This window comes from Candoia aspera, chromosome 7 (genome assembly GCF_035149785.1).
Source record: "Candoia aspera isolate rCanAsp1 chromosome 7, rCanAsp1.hap2, whole genome shotgun sequence".
Taxonomy (NCBI): Eukaryota; Metazoa; Chordata; class Lepidosauria; order Squamata; family Boidae; genus Candoia; species Candoia aspera.
Window position 1 is genome coordinate 50,416,053 of NC_086159.1, and position 21,997 is coordinate 50,438,049.

Here is a 21,997-nt window from a genome sequence, read left to right on the forward strand (position 1 = left end):
GTCACAGTTATTGGGGAAAGTGCCTACTTGCAAAATGTTACCATTTCACCATCACAACTCACTGGGATATTCAAATGCAACAGAGCAATGCCAATGTGGTTTATATTTTTTACATTTGAATTTTCCTCATGTAGCTTCCCATCACTACAGCCTCGCAATATTTTTTGTAAACCACCAGCAGAGGCACACAGATACATTTAATGAAAAACGTGGTTGAGGCCCTTGCCTCAACCTTTATTTTATTTTAATTTTGAGTAGAGTGTGGGTAAAGGTATTTTTGTTACTCCATGACCACAGGTAGCTCAGGGTTGGAGGAAGACAGTGATTTAGCAACATTACTTGCACTCCCCTATTGCTCAGCTGAAAGGAAAGAAGGCAGGACTATTGATTCACAAGTGTCCTCTACATTTCAAGGTTGTCAGAAGTGAAGATTATAACTTCGGACTTCTTTGCAAAGAATTGGAGAGTACAAATCTATGGTGCAGAGGTGCTTTTCTGCTTCATATGCTGTATATCTGATTTGTCAGTTAAGAGATAAGAGAATTGACATAGGTATGCAGCAACCGTACATGACTGGAGATACTGTTCTTCACCATGATTGATTGCCATCTCTCTTCACCTTGGTTTAACTAGGCTGCATGGTTTATGAAAAACTTGGTGAACAAGTCTTCGGCACTCCAGGAAAGATGATTGTTTTTGGATCTACGTCTCTTCAGAACACTGGAGGTAAATGAAGTCTGATGAAGCAGGAAAATATATATAATTCATTCAGTAGGTCTAGGTAAGCACTTCATATTGGGAAGCTGCATTGGCTGCTTCGAATCTTTTGGAGAACTGCAGAAGGAGCAACCTATTCACATATATACCCATTATACACCCTCGTGTATACTCCTCCTCCTCTCACATACACATCAAAACACATACCAAGGTCAGGGCAGAGGTGGATAGGACTAAAGCTTCTACCATTCCCAGCAATCAGTGGGAAAGTCCACAGGGAGAAAAGAAAGTTTTTAAGTTTACTTAAAGCAAACTATATTTAGAGCAGGAATATTTGCATTCACACATCACACTAAGCCATAGGTTGTTTTAGCTATTGATTAAAACCACAATTTTAAAACAACTTTGGATGAAACTAGGATATTAAATTATAGTTTGAAATGGCTTTAATACTCTAGCTTTTTCTGAAGGAAATGAACCGTGGGTGTACTATGGGAATTATACTAAATTTAAAATATTATTTTGTTTTCATTTGATTTCTCTTCTCTTTTCTTTTTATTTTATTTTATTGGCGCAAGTTCTGTGGGTGTAAGAAAAAGGCACATACCCCATTTGGCTTACTATACCATGAGGATTAGCTGAATTTTGCCAAAAATTCTCTTATGATTTGCTCTGAATAAAATACAGAGAAAAAGAAATGTACATCACTGTATGCTGGTGGCATGATTTATTGTTTTCTTTCTAACATGTTTTCCCTCCAGCTATGTTGAGCTACCTCTTTATAGTTAAAACTGAGCTACCTGCTGCCATAAAGTTCCTTATGGGAGAAGATGAGACATTTGTGTAAGCTGAACCTGTTTTTTTCTGACTTGATTATTTTGGTGGTTGGGTGAGGGCTTTATAGAAAGTGGTGAATGCTAGGAGGATTTTTATGCTGCTGCTTTCCTACCTTTTAATGGAATTATTTAAAAAAAGAAAAAAGAAAGTTAAAAAGTGCTAATTTCAGTGTTGTTTAGATGCTTTAAGTAAAGTGAAACTATATCACAAAAACAGATGCCAAAGAACTTTCAGCCTCTGAGATAATTATGTATAAGAAACTAAGAGCTGTCAGAATTTCTCAGTGCATTTGGGCCAGACCCAGAACATAAAGATATTATAGCAGCAAAGCACAGAAGTCATGTTATGCTTGGGGGAGGGGAAGCCAAATATATCTGCACACAGTGACATTTGAAGAATCTCAACTGGTGCAAACGTCTATTGCATCAAGTAAGAACTGCCTCCACCTGTTGAAAACTTCAGGCCAGCCCTTCTCAGGTGCTGCTGACACTAGAGTCTTTGCATAATTCTTAGCATTAAATAGGTTTCTAGGCAAAGTATACAGAAATGACTCCTGCAGCTTATCTCTGGCACTGTGTAGTGCTGTTACTGTGCAGTGCTGTTGTCAACTGGCTAGGTTTGAAAAATCACCCCCACAACACATGCTCTAGTGCAGGGACTGGGAGAGTGGTCCTTTCCTATATTTACAGTCAAGGCTACTGCTTAATGCCAGTTGCCCTCCATCTCTAACACTGCTCTCACTACTTAGGCAGACCTTTCCTTAGCAGCTCCAAATGTGATGTGCACACCTCTGTGGATCTGATTTTACAGATTAAAATAAAGGCTAAGACTATCAATATGTACTAAATAAGCAACAGGATTTATTTTAATTGAGAGCTGCATCATCATCATCATCATCCTTGTTGTTTTGGTTGGCCTACAAGGGCTGTAGAGGACATACGTATCTGGTGATGCAGCAATTTCATTATGAGCCAGGCCTGAACATTTTCAACATCTTTTAAAAGTTTGTTTTGATTCTTCAGAATGTAAGGGTAATGTGAAGAATAAGTGTATTAACTCTAAAATATTACTGTACCTATTTCTCAACTTTTAATGCAAAAAGTAAAATAAAATTGTACTACTAAAAGTCAGTAGTTTTGCTGCCAAATTTAGCATTTTGAACTGGGGTGCTGAGGAAGTCACAAAAAAAATGCTCAAGGACTACACATGTTCTGAAAATCACAGGCTTTTGGCCTTGAGTTGGGTATATCTTTCCCAATATGGGATCCTGGAATTGTTTGAACCTGTAACATCCCAGAATTCCAAGCATGTTTGTGAATCCTGGAATGTATATTCCCAAGATATCCAGAAGGGAATAGGTTGAAGAGGGTGTTGCAGGAAAAATGCCCACTGTAAACAAGGAACTAAAGCATTTGGAGATGCGACAAAGTACCTTTTATTGGCATGGACAACTATGATGATCACTGGGCTCTTGGCCAGAACACCCAGAGACAGTTGAGGTATTTTATGAGCATCATATCCGGAGGACTTCAAGCTTCATTCCCTCAGAGGTAATCTATTTGGGAGGATCTAGCTAAAGCAAGCAGTGGGTGGGACTAGAGACCAGAGTGGGTGGGTCTTCTCTTTCAGGATCCCTATTCTCCTTCTCTCAAATAGCGCCCTGAAGTAGAAAGAACAGATAGCTCTTATCACAGGTCTGAACTGAAATCTTGTACATAGGGGTTGGGGTGGGGATTAAAATTATGCCAAGGTTTGCTAGTTTCCATCCGTGATTTTAAATTTAGCCACTTTAAACAAATGGGAGAATTCAGAGTAAGAAAGTTACCTTATTCCTATGTTTTCAAAAATATTTTACAGAGCCTGGTATGTGGATGGGCGAGTTCTGGTCGTAGCTGTGACCTTTTTAATAATTCTTCCCTTATGCCTTCTGAAGAATTTAGGTAAGGATAAATTATCTTATTTAGAGTAAAAGATGTTGTTCAAACTTAATTTTCAAGGTATCTTTCCATGCCTTCTTCCTAGGCATGGGAAACTGAAAGCACAGTTTGGTACAGAATGAATATATTTGGTTGTTTAATTATGAAACAGAGACTAAATAATGTCTTTGTTCCATTTTCCTATTTTTGAGATTGGTTATGTCCAAAAAAAGACCTGCACTCCCTGAGAACAGTAAATAGTGTAGGTTGCTTCAAACAAACAAACAAACAGTACTATTAAGATGTATTAAATATTTTTAAAAATATGTATAAACCTTAGTTTAGCAAACATCTCAGAATGTTCGTAAAGTCAAGATATTTTTGGATTCCTAACCCAGAATACTGTTGCTTCAAATCTTCCTTTTTACCAGTGCTTCTTGCTTACTACAAGCCCTCTGCATTTACCTCTTCAGAGATTAATCAGCTGTAACAAGATGTCCAGACAAGATTTTTTTTTTTCATGAAAACTCACCCAGGAAATCTAAAAGTGCCCTTTACTTTTTCATTGTTTACAGCATGGGGTGCATTGGCCAGCATGTGGAGGATTGTCCTTTGAAAACAGCTAGAACCAGGACAAAAAAATAATTTAATTAATTTAATTTAATACAGTTTATATAATTATTACCCAATTATATAATTGTTTCCCCTTCTTGTCACATTAAACATTACAATTCAGCAGCAAAGGTTTGCAAGACACTGAAGCCCCTCCATTATAATCTATGCTTTCTTTTTCTACTGAAAATTCTCAGCCTTTACGGCTCTTTAGAATATAAGGTAATATCTTTTGCAGGCAAGAACTTTTATAGTTCCATTTGAAGCATGCTTCTTAATTTTGGTAGTTTTTTTCATACAAGGCTTGAATTTTCTGTTTGAAAATTGCAGGTTCTTTTTTAAGTTATAGGCAAGGAAGATATTAATACATAAGATCAGCTTATTGCTAGTGAAGTTTCTAAACCATTTGAGTTATTGCAAGAGGAATTTGGATTACTGGAAATTGTGAAATGGCAGTTTCATTTCTTGATTTCACAATTTGGTCCACATGTACGGCCCCTGATATAAATTCCTGACATTATGGGAAGCTATTTTCAATTATTCTAGATCTACATTTTTTCAAGAGTATTGCTAAGATAGATATTAGTTATTTTCAAGAACTCAGAAATAAAAAGTTAAAATATCCCATATTAACAAATCATTGGCTAAGGATCTTAAAGAATACTAAGTATGTTTCTTTCCTACCTCGTCAGAATTTAACTACTTATAACAAGCTTTTGACTGGAGCAATCCAACAAAAACATTTTGAGATTTATTGGAAACTCCAAATAATGTTTTAAAATGGCTGGTTGTTACTTTATATAAGTTGAAAGTAAAAAATTGGTGAGGGGACACTCTTCCTATGATATGGGCATGTCTTACTATTGCCTCATTTTGGCTTTAATTTTATGAAATCATAGTAACAAAGATCAGTACATTTTAAAATATGAATGTACTCTTGAATTGTCTATAAAAAACTTGGATATATCCAGAATCACAAATTCACTGAGCATGAAGGACAGCAAGAAATATTATTCCTCACTATTGGCAAGGCAGTGTGACTTCAGAGTTAACAATCTTTGATCATTGATATGTGTTAGTTTTCTGTTGATGAATAGGATCTCTATCGGCAGAAGGATTGATCAATATTATTCCATGTGGTCAAGGTTTAATTATGTGTTTTAAAATTGGGTTATTTTCTTTATGTATAACATATTTTTGTTGTATCCTTTCCTTCTGTGTTTTGCATTCTTATTTAGGGTTTTTTTCTTTTTTCCCTGTCTTCCCCCCCTTTTTTATTTTCTTTCTTTCTTTCTATTTTTCTTCTTTTGTATATTAAACAAATATGTTGAAAAGGATGCATAATTACACAGTATCTGAACTTCACCCAGAGCCAATATAATTTAATGGTTAAGGTGTGAACTTGGATTGAGGAAAGGCAGTTTCAAGTAACCACCAACCACAAAGCTCACTGAGTGGTTTTGGCCAGTTCTCTTTCTCCATCCAACTATCTCACAGTGTTGCTTATTTTGTGGAGATAGCATTTAAGGGATTCCCTCACCTGCCAATACCACCCTGAGTTCTCAGAGAAGAGATGGTATATAAATGCAATTAATTAATTGGAATTACCCTAACTCCTAGTCTAATCACTACACCACACTGCTGGTAGTGACACTCCCATTTTGTTATGGAATACATCAGAAAATAATTCCTTCACAGTAACTTAAATGCTAGAGGTAAAAATAGCATCCCCATACTGATTTTTAAAAGACGAATGAATAAATAAATAGTTATGGTCCCCAATAATAACATGTTTTGCTCTGTTTGAAATTTAGTGACATTACAAACATTGATGAAAAAAGTGGTGTGCCTTCCATAACTTATGCTCCTGGCATATGTGCCTAGTTATTAATGCTCTGTTTGCATCCAAACTGACTATGGAACATCCTTTGAAAAGGCCTGGAAGCTTCAACTTGTACAGTCTATAGCTGCCCAACTATATGTGAGGAACACACAATCTGAATATAACTTGAGCAGATTCCGTACCAAGTGCAATGACTGCTGGTATACTTTTTGGGCCTAGTTCAAAGTTCTGGTTGTTACTTGAATAATTTACACAGTTTGACAGAAGGTTATTTGAAGAACAACCTATGCCATCTTCTCTAATTGGATACCAAACAGATGTATTAAGAGGTTCTTTGTACAGATTCATCTTATGCACCAGTTGCCCCCTTTCCTTGACTGGAAGGCCCTTCAGATGGTCACTCACACCCTGGTCACCTTGCAACTGAAGTATTGCAACATTGGGCTGCCCTTGAAGACCATCCAGAAGCTACAGCTGGTTCAAATTGCAGCAGCCTAAGCAGTAACAGGCACTTCTTCTTATGCCCATGAGTCATCCTTGCTACACAACCTGCATTGGTTGGCAGTCGGCTTCCATGTGCAGTTCAAGGTGCTGGTCATTACCTATAAAACTTTTCATGGCATAGGGCCTGGTTATATATGGGTCCACCTAGTTTTTGCCTGTCCGGTATGACCTGGCAGAGTGGGTGCACTCCAGGCCCCTTCAATTAAATGTCATCTTGTGGGATCCAGGAGACATGCCTACTCTGTTGCTGCCTCTGGCCGGAAATTTGACAGTTTATAGACCAGAGCACATGTGGAAGGTATAAGTTTTAAGAAGTTAGCCTGTGTTTATTTGAGCCTGCCAGGCCCTTAAGATCAGCAAACAATACAGAATTAATCACTACATTATAAAATACTTCTATAACACAAAGGCTTCTCATTATACCCTATAATATTAATGTTAATAACATAAGATATATTTGCTATAAAATACCTATGAGATTAAAAGGTATAAATTAAAAGCAACAAGTAAATAAGCCAATTCCTAATCAAGTTAAAAGCAATAAAACTATATTACTTAGTAAAGCTTTAATCAATAAATCTATGTATCTAGAAACTTTTTGTTGTTGTTGTTGTTTATTCGTTTAGTCGCTTCCGACTCTTCGTGACTTCATGGACCAGCCCACGCCAGAGCTTCCTGTCGGTCGTCAACACCCCCAGCTCCCCCAGGGACGAGTCCGTCACCTCTAGAATATCATCCATCCATCTTGCCCTTGGTCGGCCCCTCTTCCTTTTGCCTTCCACTCTCCCTAGCATCAGCATCTTCTCCAGGGTGTCCTGTCTTCTCATGATGTGGCCAAAGTATTTCAGTTTTGCCTTTAATATCATTCCCTCAAGTGAGCAGTCTGGCTTGATTTCCTGGAGGATGGACTGGTTGGATCTTCTTGCAGTCCAAGGCACTCTCAGAATTTTCCTCCAACACCACAGTTCAAAAGCATCGATCTTCCTTCGCTCAGCCTTCCTTATGGTCCAGCTCTCACAGCCATATGTTACTACAGGGAACACCATTGCTTTAACTATGCGGGCCTTTGTTGTCAGTGTGATGTCTCTGCTCTTAACTATTTTATCGAGATTTGTCATTGCTCTTCTTCCAAGGATTAAGCGTCTTCTGATTTCCTGACTGCAGTCAGCATCTGCAGTAATCTTTGCACCTAGGAATACAAAGTCTTTCACTGCTTCTACATTTTCTCCCTCTATTTGCCAGTTATCAATCAAGCTGGTTGCCATAATCTTGGTTTTTTTGAGGTTTAGCTGCAAGCAGCTTTTGCACTTTCTTCTTTCACCTTCATCATAAGGCTCCTCAGTTCCTCTTCACTTTCAGCCATCAAAGTGGTATCATCTGCATATCTGAGATTGTTAATGTTTCTTCCAGAGATTTTAACTCCAGCCTTGGATTCCTCAAGGCCAGCTTGTCGCATGATGTGTTCTGCATACAAGTTGAATAGGTAGGGTGAGAGTATACAGCCCTGCCGTACTCCTTTCCCAATCTTAAACCAGTCTGTTGTTCCGTGGTCTGTTCTTACTGTTGCTACTTGGTCATTATACAGATTCTTCAGGAGGCATACAAGATGACTTGGTATCCCCATACCACTAAGAACTTGCCACAATTTGTTATGGTCCACACAGTCAAAGGCTTTAGAATAGTCAATAAAACAGAAATAGATGTTTTTCTGAAACTCCCTGGCTTTTTCCATTATCCAGCGGATATTGGCAATTTGGTCTCTAGTTCCTCTGCCTTTTCTAAACCCAGCTTGTACATCTGGCAATTCTCGCTCCATGAACTGCTGAAGTCTACCTTGCAGGATCTTGAGCATTACCTTACTGGCATGTGAAATGAGTGCCACTGTTCGATAGTTTGAACATTCTTTCGTGTTTCCCTTTTTTGGTATGGGGATATAAGTTGATTTTTTCCAGTCTGATGGCCATTCTTGTGTTTTCCAAATTTGCTGGCATATAGCATGCATTACCTTGACAGCATCATCTTGCAAGATTTTGAACAGTTCAGCTGGGATGCCGTCGTCTCCTGTTGCCTTGTTATTAGCAATGCTTCTTAAGGCCCACTCAACCTCACTCTTCAGGATGTCTGGCTCTAGCTCACCGACCACACTGTCAAAGCTATCCCCGATATTGTTATCCTTCCTATACAGGTTTTCTGTATATTCTTGCCACCTTTTCTTGATCTCTTCTTCTTCTGTTAGGTCCTTGCCATCTTTGTTTTTGATCATACCCATTTTGGCCTGGAATTTACCTCCAATGTTTCTAATTTTCTGGAAGAGGTCTCTTGTCCTTCCTATTCTATTGTCTTCTTCCACTTCCGCGCATTGCTTGTTTAAAAATAATTCCTTATCTCTTCTGGCTAACCTCTGGAATTTTGCATTTAATTGGGCATATCTCCCCCTATCACTGTTGCCTTTTGCTTTCCTTCTTTCTTGGGCTACTTCTAGTGTCTCAGCAGACAGCCATTTTGCCTTCTTGGTTTTCTCTTTCTTTGGGATGTATTTTGTTGCCGCCTCCTGAACAATGCTGCCAACTTCTGTCCAGAGTTCTTCCGGGACCCTATCTACTAAGTCCAGTCCCTTAAATCGATTCTTCACCTCCACTGCATATTCCTTAGGAATATTAGTGAGCTCATATCTAGCTGATCTGTGGGTCTTCCCTAATCTCTTTAGTCTGATCCTAAATTGTGCAAGAAGAAGTTCGTGATCTGAACTACAGTCAGCTCCAGGCCTTGTTTTTACCGACTGTACAGATGTCCGCCACCTTTGGCTGCAAAGGATGTAATCAATCTGATTTCGGTGTTGTCCATCTGGTGAAGTCCATGTATAAAGCCGTCTCTTAGGTTGTTGGAAGAGAGTGTTTGTTATGCAGAGTGAATTGTCTTGGCAAAATTCTATCAGCCTGTGTCCTGCTTCGTTTTGTTCTCCCAGGCCATACTTACCTGTAATTCGAGGTGTCATTTGACTGCCCACCTTAGCATTCCAGTCTCCTGTGATGAAAATAACATCTCTTTTAGGCGTGTTGTCCAGTAGGTGCTGCAGATCCTCATAGAACTGCTCTACTTCAGCTTCTTCAGCATTTGTGGTTGGGGCGTATATTTGGATCACTGTGATGTTAGATGGCTTGCCCTGAATTCGAATTGAGATCATTCTGTCGTTTTTTGGGTTGTATCCAAGCACTGCTTTAGCCACTTTACTATTAATTATGAAGGCTACTCCATTTCTTCTGTGGTCCTCTTGTCCGCAGTAGTAGATCTGGTGGTCATTTGATGTGAAGTGGCCCATTCCAGTCCATTTCAGTTCACTGACGCCCAGAATGTCTATCTTTAATCTTGACATCTCACCAATAACCACATCCAATTTGCCCTGGCTCATAGATCTTACATTCCAGGTTCCGATGGTGTGTTGATCCTTAGAACATCGGATTCGCCGTTCACCACCAGCACCGTCGGCCGCTAGCCGTCCTTTCGGCTTTGAGCTAGCTGCGTCATCACGTCTGGGGCTAGTTGAGCTCATCCTCTGTTCCTCCCCAGTAGCATTTTGACCATCTTCCGACCTGGGGGTCTCACCTTCCGATGGTATACCGACATATCTCTGGTTGTACTGATCCATTTAGTTTTCGCGGCAAGAATACTGAGGTGGGTTGCCATTACCTTCCCCAGGGATCGCATTTAGTCTGACCTCTCTGTCATGACCTTCCCGTCTTGGGTGGCCCTTCACGGTTTAGCTCATGGCATCATTGAGGTGCTCAAGCTCCAGCACCACGACAAGGTAACGATCCTTTGCTGAAGTCTAGAAACTTAGATCAATAATATTGAATATTACTAGCTCAACTAAAGCTTACTGGCTATCAGGTCCCTTTGTATTGATATGATCATTTGAAAAGGTGAAAAAAATTAAAATGCATAGAAAGTGGTGGAATGATAAGTACATAAATGAACATAATAAATTACTGAATATGTTATCCTTTGAATTTCTATCAGGCTATCTTGGCTATACTAGCGGATTTTCCCTGACATGCATGGTATTTTTTCTCATAGTGGTAAGTTTGGCTTAATGTTTCAATTTGGTCTAAGTGATCAAATTTCCAATTTAAAGCCATTTGCTGGGAATCTTTCAACTGTGGTCCTTTTTTATAGGTTATTTACAAGAAATTTCAGCTTCCCTGTCCTTTTCTGGACAGAAATGCAACAGATGTTACCTTTTCCAATTTTAGCTTTGAGGCATGCAGACCAAAGTATGTTACATTGAATTCAAAGGTATGTTTTTTTTTCTACAATATTTGCCATTGCTTTCCACTAATAGGATGCTATAGGTATTACAGGAAAATTCTCCCAGGGTTTTCAGTCAGAAAGGTTTCCATGTAGCATGTGTTTTTTCTCTATGATTGGAGTGTTCAAAGAAGAAATTCAGCAAAAATTTATCTAGCAAAATAAAAACAGAAAACTATATATAATGGGAGAATGTGCTATGAAGAGCAGGTTTGAACAGTGTTAGAATGCAGAATTTATTTTAAATTAATTTTAGGTTGATACTAAATTTTAAGAACATACAAGTTCAATCATGGAATGTGCTTTTTAAAAATTTTAATAAGAAATTTCAGTCTGTATACTGGTAATGGAGGGTAAAACTAAATGATGCTCAAGGACTCTGTGTTCCATAGACATATATGACTAAGTAAATTATCTTCCAGACCTTCATAAAGGTTCTTTTATGCTACTGGAATTTTCTTAATTGTAAAGTTTTGCAACCTTTGAACATACGTACAGAAAAGAACAATGCTGTTCTAGGATCTGATATTTTCATCTGATGAAAGGTACATTCCTTTAATACAGTTTTCTCCAGCTTCATGGTGTCCAGATGTTTTGGACCAAATTTCTAGTAGTCCAGCCAGAGATGAGGGGTGATGGGAGATGTAGTTTAAAATAACTGGAGGACACCGAATTAGAAAAGAAAGTTTCAGTGAAAGGCCTTAATAATCATAGAAATAAATTTCTGGATCTCACTCCTATATGATGCTTTCCTCCCATACAGCTTGAATATTACTACAGATGTAAAAGTACAGAAAATTCCAATCCTGATATTTGAAACAATAAAGATTTTATAATGACTTTAGGAAAAATATCCTGATTCTTACCTTTTTTTAACAGAGTGTGTATGCTTTGCCTACCATTGCATTTGCATTTGTGTGCCACCCATCAGTCCTTCCAATCTACAGTGAACTTAAAGAGTAAGAGAATGTGTATTACTGATTATTAAAAAGAACATTTTTGTGTGAATGACAGGAGTGTTGAGATTGAGGTATATCCTGCAGTCCTGGGGTGGGGGGGCAATGTCAAATATTTGCAATCCAGAAGGGGTTGGTTCTCAGGGGTGTGGGGTAGATTTAAGGGAAGATATTACTAGTTGGGCATTTTCATCAGATCTGCAAAGCTATTTGTAGAAATACCAACTACTGTATGCTAACAATCATTCTGAAAGGATCTTGAGCCACAGCGCTATTAACCACATCTGAGTCAAAGGCAGCTTAGTAGCAGAGATACAAATGGTGGGTTTTTTTTCTGTCCCTTTCAACCTTACACTTTCAATCAGGTGCTATATTTTATTTAAAAGTTAAACGTATAACCACTATACTACTAAAATTTGAAAGGCAAAGTTAATTGGATTCTCAGACCTTCTGAGGCCTCTTTCTGTTAAATACATGTAAGCCAAATTAAAAATCTGAAAGCAGAGGTGTTTTCTGTACCCTGTAAAATGTATATGCCTTAAAACAGAATCATAATCCCAGAAATTGTACAGGGGTGGTAGGCATATAGGTAAAGTAAATATCTACATACTCTACAGGGGTTTGGACTACAGCTTCATGATTGCTAACCATAATAATCTATTCTGGCAAGAGTTAACTGTCTTGGTATTATATCCTAAAGCATCTGTAGAGGGCCAGGTTGTCAGTGATTGATTGATTAATTGATTTAATATTTAAATATTAATCTAAGTTTGAAAAATCACTGATTAGCATGGAAGAAAGAATAGACTTATTGATGAGTGCTTGGTCTGAAAATAGCCTGCTCCATCTATCCTGGCTGTTTCCTGCTATCTGAAGTCCTTAAATTAGGGATTCAAGTTATTAAGCCTAGCAGCGTATATAAGCACAACATAATGCTGCTTTAGTGAGCCACCACTTCTGCACAGTAGCCTATTTTGACTTTCCATAGCTATTTTGACTGTTTAATACTTGATTAGAGCTAATGCAATGAGGAAACTATTACTTATGCTTCAGACTCAAAGGATTCAAAACTTTTCATTTCTTGGTTTGCCATTTTGTTTCTTCTTTCTTTTTTAAGCTTTCTAAACCAGATTCCTGTTGTTTATTTATTTATTTATCATATTTTTATCACCGCCCATCTCCCTCATACGGGGGACTCTGGCCGGTTCACACTAAAACAGTTTAAAATTAATAAAATCATAATAATATCATTAATCTACAAATATCTGTATCAATAAATAAATATAAAATGTATGAGATCCAAGTAATGGGAGATCTAATACCACCCAGAGGGGAGCAAGATCGACCTTGGCAGGACTAGGGAGCCAACCAACCCCAAGAGTGGCTCTTCCTCTCCCCACTCCAGGCATGATGACAAAGCCAGGTCTTCAGTCGTTTCCTGAAGTCCAAAAGAGAGGAGGCTAGCCTCACTTCCAGGGGAAGAGTGTTCCAAAGGGTGGGAGCTGCTGCAGAGAAGGCCTGCCTCCTGGACCCCGCCAGATGGAATTCTCATGCAGACGGGGTCCGCAACATGCCCTCTCTGCATGAGCGAGTGGGATGGGTTGATGTAACAGGGATGAGACGGTCCCTTAGGTAACCTGGCCCCATGCCATGTAGGGCTTTAAGGGTGATAACCAACACCTTGAATTGGACCTGGAAGCAAACTGGCACCCAGTGCAGCTCGCACAGCAACGGGGTAATATGTGCTGATCTTGGAGCACCCAAAATCACACGCGCAGCTGCATTTTGGACCAGCTGTAGCTTCCGGATACTCTTCAAGGGTAGCCCCATGTAGAGCGCGTTACAGTAGTCTATATGGGAGCTTGAAATCCTTAAAACTGTTGAATAAAAGCTCTTTTTTTTCCAAGTGAATATTGATATTCTCAGAATAGTCTCAGAAATCCTTAACAGCGCAATATGGCTTTTATCCCTGCAGACCATGCATTTATTGCTGGGTTTTTGTTCTGGGTTTTTGGCTGTAGAAGCCTTTATTTCATTTGGTATCAGATTTAGATACTATAAGCTGGAAGGATGATACTATATAGCATTATATGCATTTTGTTCATTTATTTATTTAAAAAATGTATATCCCATTTTAATACATAGATGTTATTTTGGGTGATTGACAGTTAAAATGAGATCAAAATAAAATAAAAATAGTATCCAATAAAATAATATCAAATAACAGCAAACACAGTGAGAATAACATCTCAAAATAAAGTTTTACACTGTCTGTGACATAGAAACCTTCTAAAAGCCTCTTGCCGAAAAACTACCAGAGAGGGGGCTAGCCTGGTCTCCCAAAGCAAGAAATTGCATGGTCTAGATGTAGCCGTTGTGAAAGTCCTTTCTGTTGCCCCTAGGAAACTTGCTTTCATTATTTTGGGGAGGTAGAGAAGAAACTTTCCATCAAAACTTAGGATGCAGGCAAGCCCTCCCTAAGGGGTCTTGGATAAGCCTTTTATACGTCTTCACTAACTGTTTGAACTGCACGTGGAAACAAACTCCACTCTAAATAGCAGCAGATAGGGAGCCTGCTCAGATTCAGAATCCAGAAGAAGTGTTACTGTGAATGCATAATCAGAACCCTTCCCATCTTATGGGGATGGAGGCATAGTTCTTTTTCTCATGTCATAATCACAAAAGGATCATTCTCTTCTCCCACCCTTTCAAGAACTGCTGTAGCTTTCCTATGGAACTAGATAGGAATTTTGGGTAGCACCAAAAACTCTTATTGGGCTTGTTGAGATCATTCCAGCAGCTGTTATTTGCAGTGGGAGAAAATATACTCACAATGCTAATCCACATGTTTAATCACATATATTACCATACTTAGAGTAAGTTCATTTACTTCCACTATAGACAAATCTTTTCAGGAGCCCACTTGCATTGCCCTGACACTGTTACTGAAAACCTTGCAGAAAGAGATGAGGTAGGGTACTAGCAACGAGGGAGGCTTTTCAGTTGTGGTGCCCCAATTTTGGAACCTGCTTCCCAAGGAGACTGTTTAGGACTTTTCCCCGGAATTGCAATATTTAATCTGTAAGGCGATCTTGTTTCCCGTTACAGTGAGTGTTTCTTCAGTTTTGTGGTGTGTACATTGTATTTTAATTCTGTTTTAGGAATGCAAGCTGTCTTGAGATTATGTACAGTATACTGAAGGATGGTCTTCTAAGGAAACAAATAAATATATACACCTCCATGGGAAATAAACTGAGATTTAGATGGAAACAACTAGAAATTGAACTTTTTAATCATTAATGCCTAACATTTTGAGGATGTATCATGTGTTTTGCTTATGTTCCTTCATGACAGTGAATGCATGAGAAGGAAATGTATTTGGAAATTTATACACTAGCCCTTAATCTTTACATAAAAGAAATGGATTAAGAATGAACAATTGGTTATTGCTAACCATTTGCCTTCATAACTAAGCTTCACGATAATACTCATTTTACCTATAAATATGGTATAATGTCTGTGAGCATGTAAAGTTTAATACATGTTGCTGAGGAGTTGAGCAGCCTCTGAATGGAAATAATAATAATACCATAAATATTCATTTACCTCTTTATTCCTTTCCTAACCCCCCCCCCTATTTTTTTTCCACAGTCATTCCCAGAAAAGAATGCAGATGGTTACAAAAATCTCTTTCTTTGCCATGTTTGTCATGTACTTCTTAACTGCTATTTTTGGCTACTTGACGTTTTATGGTATGTATGTATCCAGTCTTCCCAAACATGCATGAAAATTTAGGTAGCCTCTTCTTGACCTCATAATACTTTTTAAAGCAAGCAGCTGAGGCCAATAATGATTGCATAGAATTCAAACAGTATAGCATTCAAATATAGGTTTTATAAAATGGTGTGTGGTGCCACTTCCTTACTCCTTTGCACAGAAAGTAACATCCAGATCAGGAGGCCCTATGCTTAATTTGAAAAAGGCATTTTTCTTGTCTGGATATTGTACCCACACTCTTTCCTGCAACAAGAAGAAGGTTGTGGAAGACGTGGGCAAATCGAGCACTATCGTAATAGGTTGATGTTGCATCCTTACTGCAGAACAAATCAGCATGGGCAAATTTTTATTATTAGCATAAATCTCTACCTCTGCAATACATATTTATTTCATCTTTGCACTTGTTTCAGGGTTCTGCAAGGAACATATAGAAGATGATTGCGCAAATCACCTAAACTGTGATTTAAATTTGAAATTCAGATCAGGAAATTGACCTGATTCAGAAAATCAGGTTGATTCTCACTTCTAAATCAGTTAAGGAAAAGTACACATCCATACACATTCCCTGAATATTGAATTACTGAACTCAGGCCAAATCTCTGCTGGGAGAGAGAGATGGATACAACACAGTTTGATGCACTGAACTATTCTGACAATTCAATCTGAAGGAGTGATTCACCAGCTTCTTGTCAACAGATTAATCACATGTTGTTTGAGACGGCTCTTGCTAAGTGGCAGTTTGTGTTAATTAATTATCTGACTGCTGGAACAGCTCTATCATTGTTTTCCCTGCAGAATCTGTGCACTCAGATTTACTTCACAAATACCAGAATAAAGATGACATCCTTGTCTTGACTGTTCGTGTTGCCGTCATTGTTGCAGTCATCCTCACAGTCCCAGTGTTGTTTTTCACTGTAAGTTGGAATGTTTCTGTCAATTTGTAAATAGATTGGAAGTTTCTAAATGCAAGAATCAAATTTTCACTTCCCTGTTCAGTTTCTGCTTTGCCAAGAATGGATTGTACATTAACATCTATCCCCAACCTTCTAAACTCCAAATATTTGCAGTGCTGAAAATATTTTTCCTCAAGATAAAAGTATGATTAAGAACTTCCCATTTCCACTTTCATTAAACCTATTGACCCCGAGTTCTTAATTGTCTACATAAATAATATACCCTCTAATCATGCTGCAAAAACAACTCAGACATTTGTGTTTTCCTTTCTGAGCCATCTTTTCCTCTTGGATCATCTTCCCCATATGAACACAGGAACTACAGCTTAACTCAATTTTCCCTTCTCTTTCCCCTCAAGTCCTTATTTCATAGTTGTCTATATTCCCATTTACTCCAAGAAGTTGTATTTATGAGCTGTTTTAGTCCGTGAATATGGTTTGATATGCAGATGACTCATTCTGAATTACAATTGTTTGCACTTTTCATTTTGCTCGCTCCCTTCCTTTGTATTCTCCAGAAGGTAGATATTCTCAAGACTAGAATGCTTAAGGTTATTCGTCCTTACTCTGAAACAAGTAACTGCTGGTGCTCCTTGTTAATGATTAAATATTTAAAAAGGAACATGGATGACAGCCAGTGATGTTGTTTAGCGTTCCACAAATCCTGGCACCTTCTAGCAGCAATGAAAAGTTTAAAATTACTATTACAGCTGTCATATCTCAGGATGGGAAGTCATCCCAAGCAGGCCCTTTATGGCACAAGTAGGAACATTCAAGAAGAGAGATTCCTTCAGGTCCCACAAACTGAAGGGCTTTATAGATTAAAACCAGCCCTTGAATTGGGACTAGAAATAAACTGGGAGCCAGGGAAGATAATAAAGAGCTGTGTGATGTGTTTATATTGTCCAAGTCTAGTCTGTGCTCTTGCTGCAGTATTCTGTACAAGTTGTCTCTGTGGAATCCCAGATAATAGACAAGTCAAGGTTCCTTTGAATTCCTGAACAATCAGAGCTCAAAGGACGGCCATTCTGTGTTATGATACAGGTTCAAATACATATCAGAAAGTGGAAAGTGAAAATATTATATAGTATAAAAATGAGAATTGCTCACTCTTATCCATTATTTAATAACTCCACAGAAAAAGTCTGCATCTTATGAGAGATGAAGTATTTTAACACTGACAGAAGAAATTTTATTTTAATTTGAAGCAAAGTTTTAATGTTTTATTAGAATAAATTGTGGTAGCATAAAAAAACTCCACATGAAATAAATAGCAGTTGAAATGAAAATGCTGACAGGTCTTTCACTCAGTCGCAAACATGATATATTAATTCCTCTGTGTGAGTGAATGCAGTATATAAAACTGAGGGAGGAATTAATAAAAGGATGTCTGTCCCATGCAACATTTTGCCTAATAGTTTTCCTTTTTTTTTCCCTTCTGTAGGTTCGCTCATCTATATTTGAGCTTGCTAGAAAAACCAAATTCCATTTATGCCGTCACATTGCAGTTACGTTGATCCTTTTGATGATCATTAACCTGCTGATTATTTTTATACCTTCCATGAAGGATATTTTTGGAGTTGTAGGTACAGTATACTAAAATATATTTAATTAAGATTTTCCCATTTTGATAGGCTTAAACATGTAAATTGTTTATTGTAACACAAAAATGTTTCTGGTTGTCACAGGAGCAACATCTGCCAATATGTTGATTTTTATTCTTCCATCTTCACTCTATTTGAAAATCACCCACCAAGACGGTTCAAAACTGATTCAGAGAATTTGGGTAAGTTATTATGCTTTGTCATCCTTCATTAAACAAGATTAAAAACTGTATTGTTCAAGTATAACAAAGGCAGAACATACTTTTTCACCAGAGTCAAGGATCTTGGATCCTGCCAGTACACAAACGGCTGAATGAGCCAGCATTCGTTCATGTCAGAAGGCAACAAAGATAAATACTTGTTTGCAAATGGATGTACCTGGGTATCTCAAAATGATCTGCAGCAGATTGCTTGCACTGCTTATGAATAAGAAGGAAGATTTGAAGAGAAGAACCTTCAGGGTTCTCAATCACAGATGGTGCTTCCAGACTTAGAACAGGTTTCACCTTTGATATCCTTTCCTTAATACAGGACAACAAAGATCACTGATGTTGGGAATGCAGGAACAAAGCTCAGAAGTGCCTGACAAGGCCAAGATTACATATTCTGTAATAAATTCAAAGCCATTTCCAAAATAGTTGAACCATCCATTTTAAAAGCAAAATAATTATTTTAAACTCAAAACAGGACTGCATTTAGAATGCAAGATGAAGCAAATTAGAAACATTTTGCACCCCTGAAATAAATTGTGAGATGCAATTATCCATGAGTTGCTGGCATAATTAGAGATTAATTGAACATATGTTGGCTTTTCCCTGCCTTCCCCATAAACACATTTTTCTTAGGTTTAAAGTCCATTCTCAATTAGCTAATTGCTATGCAACCTTTCCCAGATTGAGGACCACACTTTCCTTTTGAATCCCATGCCTGGGGATGTACTTCTAAATGTTGTGGTTGAAGACGTCAAAAACTAAATGTTACTGGATATATTTTACTTTTAAATAAAATTAAGTATAATTAATAGGATTGCTCATGTATTTGATAATTTTCCCCTTATTTCAGATAGAAAATTTGGGGTAGCAACTTTTCAAAGTCTTTAAGAAACACACCAAGGCTTTTGGAACCTCATATGGCTCTGGATCTCAAGTGGGGTCCCTTTGCTCCTTGTAAATAAATTTAAATAATGTCTCATTTTGGTTTTAGGCTTCCGTCTTTTTGGCATTAGGAATTTTATTTTCCATGGTGAGCATTCCTCTTGTCATCTATGATTGGGTGCATTCAAGACATGCCACAGAAGGTTAGTGAGACACCAAGAAGAACACATTATCTCCTTGCTGTTCACAAAAATCACCAGTGACCCATTTTGCCAGTATGTCCTATTCATCATAAATTTCCTCTGTTTAACAGACAAACAATCAAAAAAGAATAATCATCACTGCATATTTTTCTGCAGGAGGCAGTTGTTTAATTTGTAATGTTTGCATCAGTATTATTACAGCGGTCAGGACAATTTCACAGACCTCATTGCTTATAGGTCTTCTGTATGCAGTAAATGGTAATAAGATAGCTGAAGAATACTTTCTACTCCTTCATACACGGGCAAATGAATATTTCTTTTGATTTTCAGCTAAGATCCATTAACCTGATCAAAATAGTTCTCATTCCTGAAAATAATTTTGTATCCGCCTGATTAAGCTGGTGCAGTAATGTGGTTAATGATTAGATAGATAACTAGTATTTGGTCACATATGGACTCTATGGAGTCTTTTGGTATTAGTAAACAAAAACTAATTATTTAAGCTCAGTTACTCTTGTGGGAGATGTGTATGCACGTGTACCCATTTTCAACGTAGTCTCCCAGGAAACTGCACCTCATTTCCCTGTCCTGAGACAATATCATTTGGATTAAAAATACAGGCACCAGTATCAAAGAAAGCAGATCCAGAGTGACATGTGTGAGACAAATAAAATTTCTTGGTGCCAAGATTACATTTGTAAATATACTTTTTTTGTTTTGATGAAGTCATGATCTGCTGGTTAGGAGGATTTCAAACTCTCTTTTGCTGTTACAAGAACAACAACAAAAAGACTTGGCTGTTGCCAGTGAAAATACATACTGATGTGTCATAAATTCCATCTCAGTCTCGAGCAATAAAATAGATACTGAGAATTGTCTTGCCAAAAGCATAAAATAAATAAAAAGGAGAGACTTTGTTCTTCAGCAATTGTCTGTACAGTAGAGATTTCTTCTGGAATCAATGAAGAGAACATTGTAACTGACGCCTGGTGTAATCATAGACACCTTCTGGTTGGGAAATAGATTTTATTGGCAGTATACAGCCTAAGAATGTAATTAAGAATGCTATCTGTTGACCTCTCATGCACAGATGCCAGGTCATAGTAGAAGGGTTTGTGGTTCAGGAAAAGAAAGAATACAGGACATGCTGGCATTTATTAAAGAATCCTTGGGTGTATTCCCTGGGTTGCATCCAGAATTTTTTCAGTGCTTGCTATCAAGTAGATAGAAGCTAATAATCCTTTTTATTATGATGATTATCCTCCTTTCATGACGGGTATTTCTAGACCATTCCTATTTAGCTGGTTCAGGCTCTAGAATTGTCATGGTCCTGATACTCAACTACAAATAGATTTTTATCCAAAACTCAAATGACAGATGATACTTATTTAAACAGTACTATTTCATAATTACTGTTATAAGTTTTTGTCTCTTTTAAGAATGTATGCGAATTTCTTACCGCTTATCACTTCTACAAAGCACTTTTCTCCACAACCATATTGTGAAGTAGGTCAGTAGTAGATTTATTTGGCATAGACAGTACTAGGGCCAAAAAGACAATGAAATTAGGTTTCCTGGCCAAGCATTAGGTCATTTTGAAGGATAGTACAAAAAGCAAGCTGTTTCAGGGTTTGTACTACATATGAGGCTTCAAAGTACATTTTTTCCTTAAAATTGAACAAAAGATTCTAACATAAAATGGCTTAGTGGTTATCATAAACTCTTTGGGAATTTACCATAATGTTCTGATATGCTGCCAGGTAAATTACACACTATTTGCAATGAAGGGCAATAGTCTACATGTTACACTGGAGGCACCTGTCTAGATCATGGGATTATAATGACAAAATATTGTCCAAATTAAACATTAGTTAGCTTAGGAACAGCTAATTCCTTCAGTAATGTAACATGCAGTTCCAGAAGAAGAATGAATTATCAATAATAATATTTCCAACTCAAAAGATTCCTGGAAAGAAATACGCGGGGGGTGGTAGAATAATCAATCTGTCTTGTCTTTTATCCTTTCCATTTGATAATTACTCCCTGAAAACTGAATGAAGCAGAGGTATATTTGGTACAGCAAGGTGCAGTTGAAAAAGAAAGATCAGGTTTAAAAATAGGGTGAATCAGGCTTAAGGCTGTGAAGAAAAACAAAATCCTAGGAAATTCCTTCCAGGCATCCCAGCTCAGAATATTGGCATCTGCTCCATTCTCAGATCTCCTGGTAACAAGCACAGAGCAAAACATGCACAGCCCACCCTTTCCACACAAACACACAGATGCCACACAAGGGAAAGGCAGAGTAGAAACACACATAGATGCAGCACATTAAATATAAATGCCTTCTATGGCCACTGCTGATAAAGGGGCGGGGAAAAAAATTTGGAAGCCACGCTTCGCTTTCCATACTCTACTGTTTTATTGTTATAGTATACGTGCAACATGGGCGTGCATGGGATCCTGCTGCTTTCATTGAAATGATGAAAGCAGCATTGAGCTGTAAGCTCCACCCGTTTTGGACATGTGTGACGCATGTAAGAAAGAGGCAGGGCTTACAGCATAAGTCTCCTTTCATCAAGCGGACTTGTTTGACACCTCCTGACCCACAGATGCACTGCTATGGAGAAATTTCAAGAGAGAGAATTCCAGCTCTTTCCTTGTCCTGCCTTTGTGTCA

The 21,997-nt window shown here is 37.9% G+C and overlaps 1 protein-coding gene across 1 annotated transcript in view; it reads left to right on the plus strand.

Moving 5' to 3' along the window:
* The window catches only part of SLC38A1 (solute carrier family 38 member 1), a 44,082-nt gene extending 22,374 nt beyond the window's left edge, over positions 1 to 21,708 (plus strand). The window contains exons 5-15 of the mRNA XM_063309379.1: positions 634 to 726; positions 1,479 to 1,560; positions 3,412 to 3,494; positions 10,447 to 10,505; positions 10,603 to 10,722; positions 11,614 to 11,693; positions 15,342 to 15,442; positions 16,263 to 16,381; positions 17,865 to 18,006; positions 18,109 to 18,206; positions 19,228 to 21,708. Of these exons, the coding sequence (XP_063165449.1) occupies positions 634 to 726; positions 1,479 to 1,560; positions 3,412 to 3,494; positions 10,447 to 10,505; positions 10,603 to 10,722; positions 11,614 to 11,693; positions 15,342 to 15,442; positions 16,263 to 16,381; positions 17,865 to 18,006; positions 18,109 to 18,206; positions 19,228 to 19,326 (1,076 nt within the window). The 3' untranslated portion in view covers positions 19,327 to 21,708. The remainder of the gene's footprint in view (positions 1 to 633; positions 727 to 1,478; positions 1,561 to 3,411; positions 3,495 to 10,446; positions 10,506 to 10,602; positions 10,723 to 11,613; positions 11,694 to 15,341; positions 15,443 to 16,262; positions 16,382 to 17,864; positions 18,007 to 18,108; positions 18,207 to 19,227) is intronic.
* Positions 21,709 to 21,997: the final 289 nt, after the last annotated feature.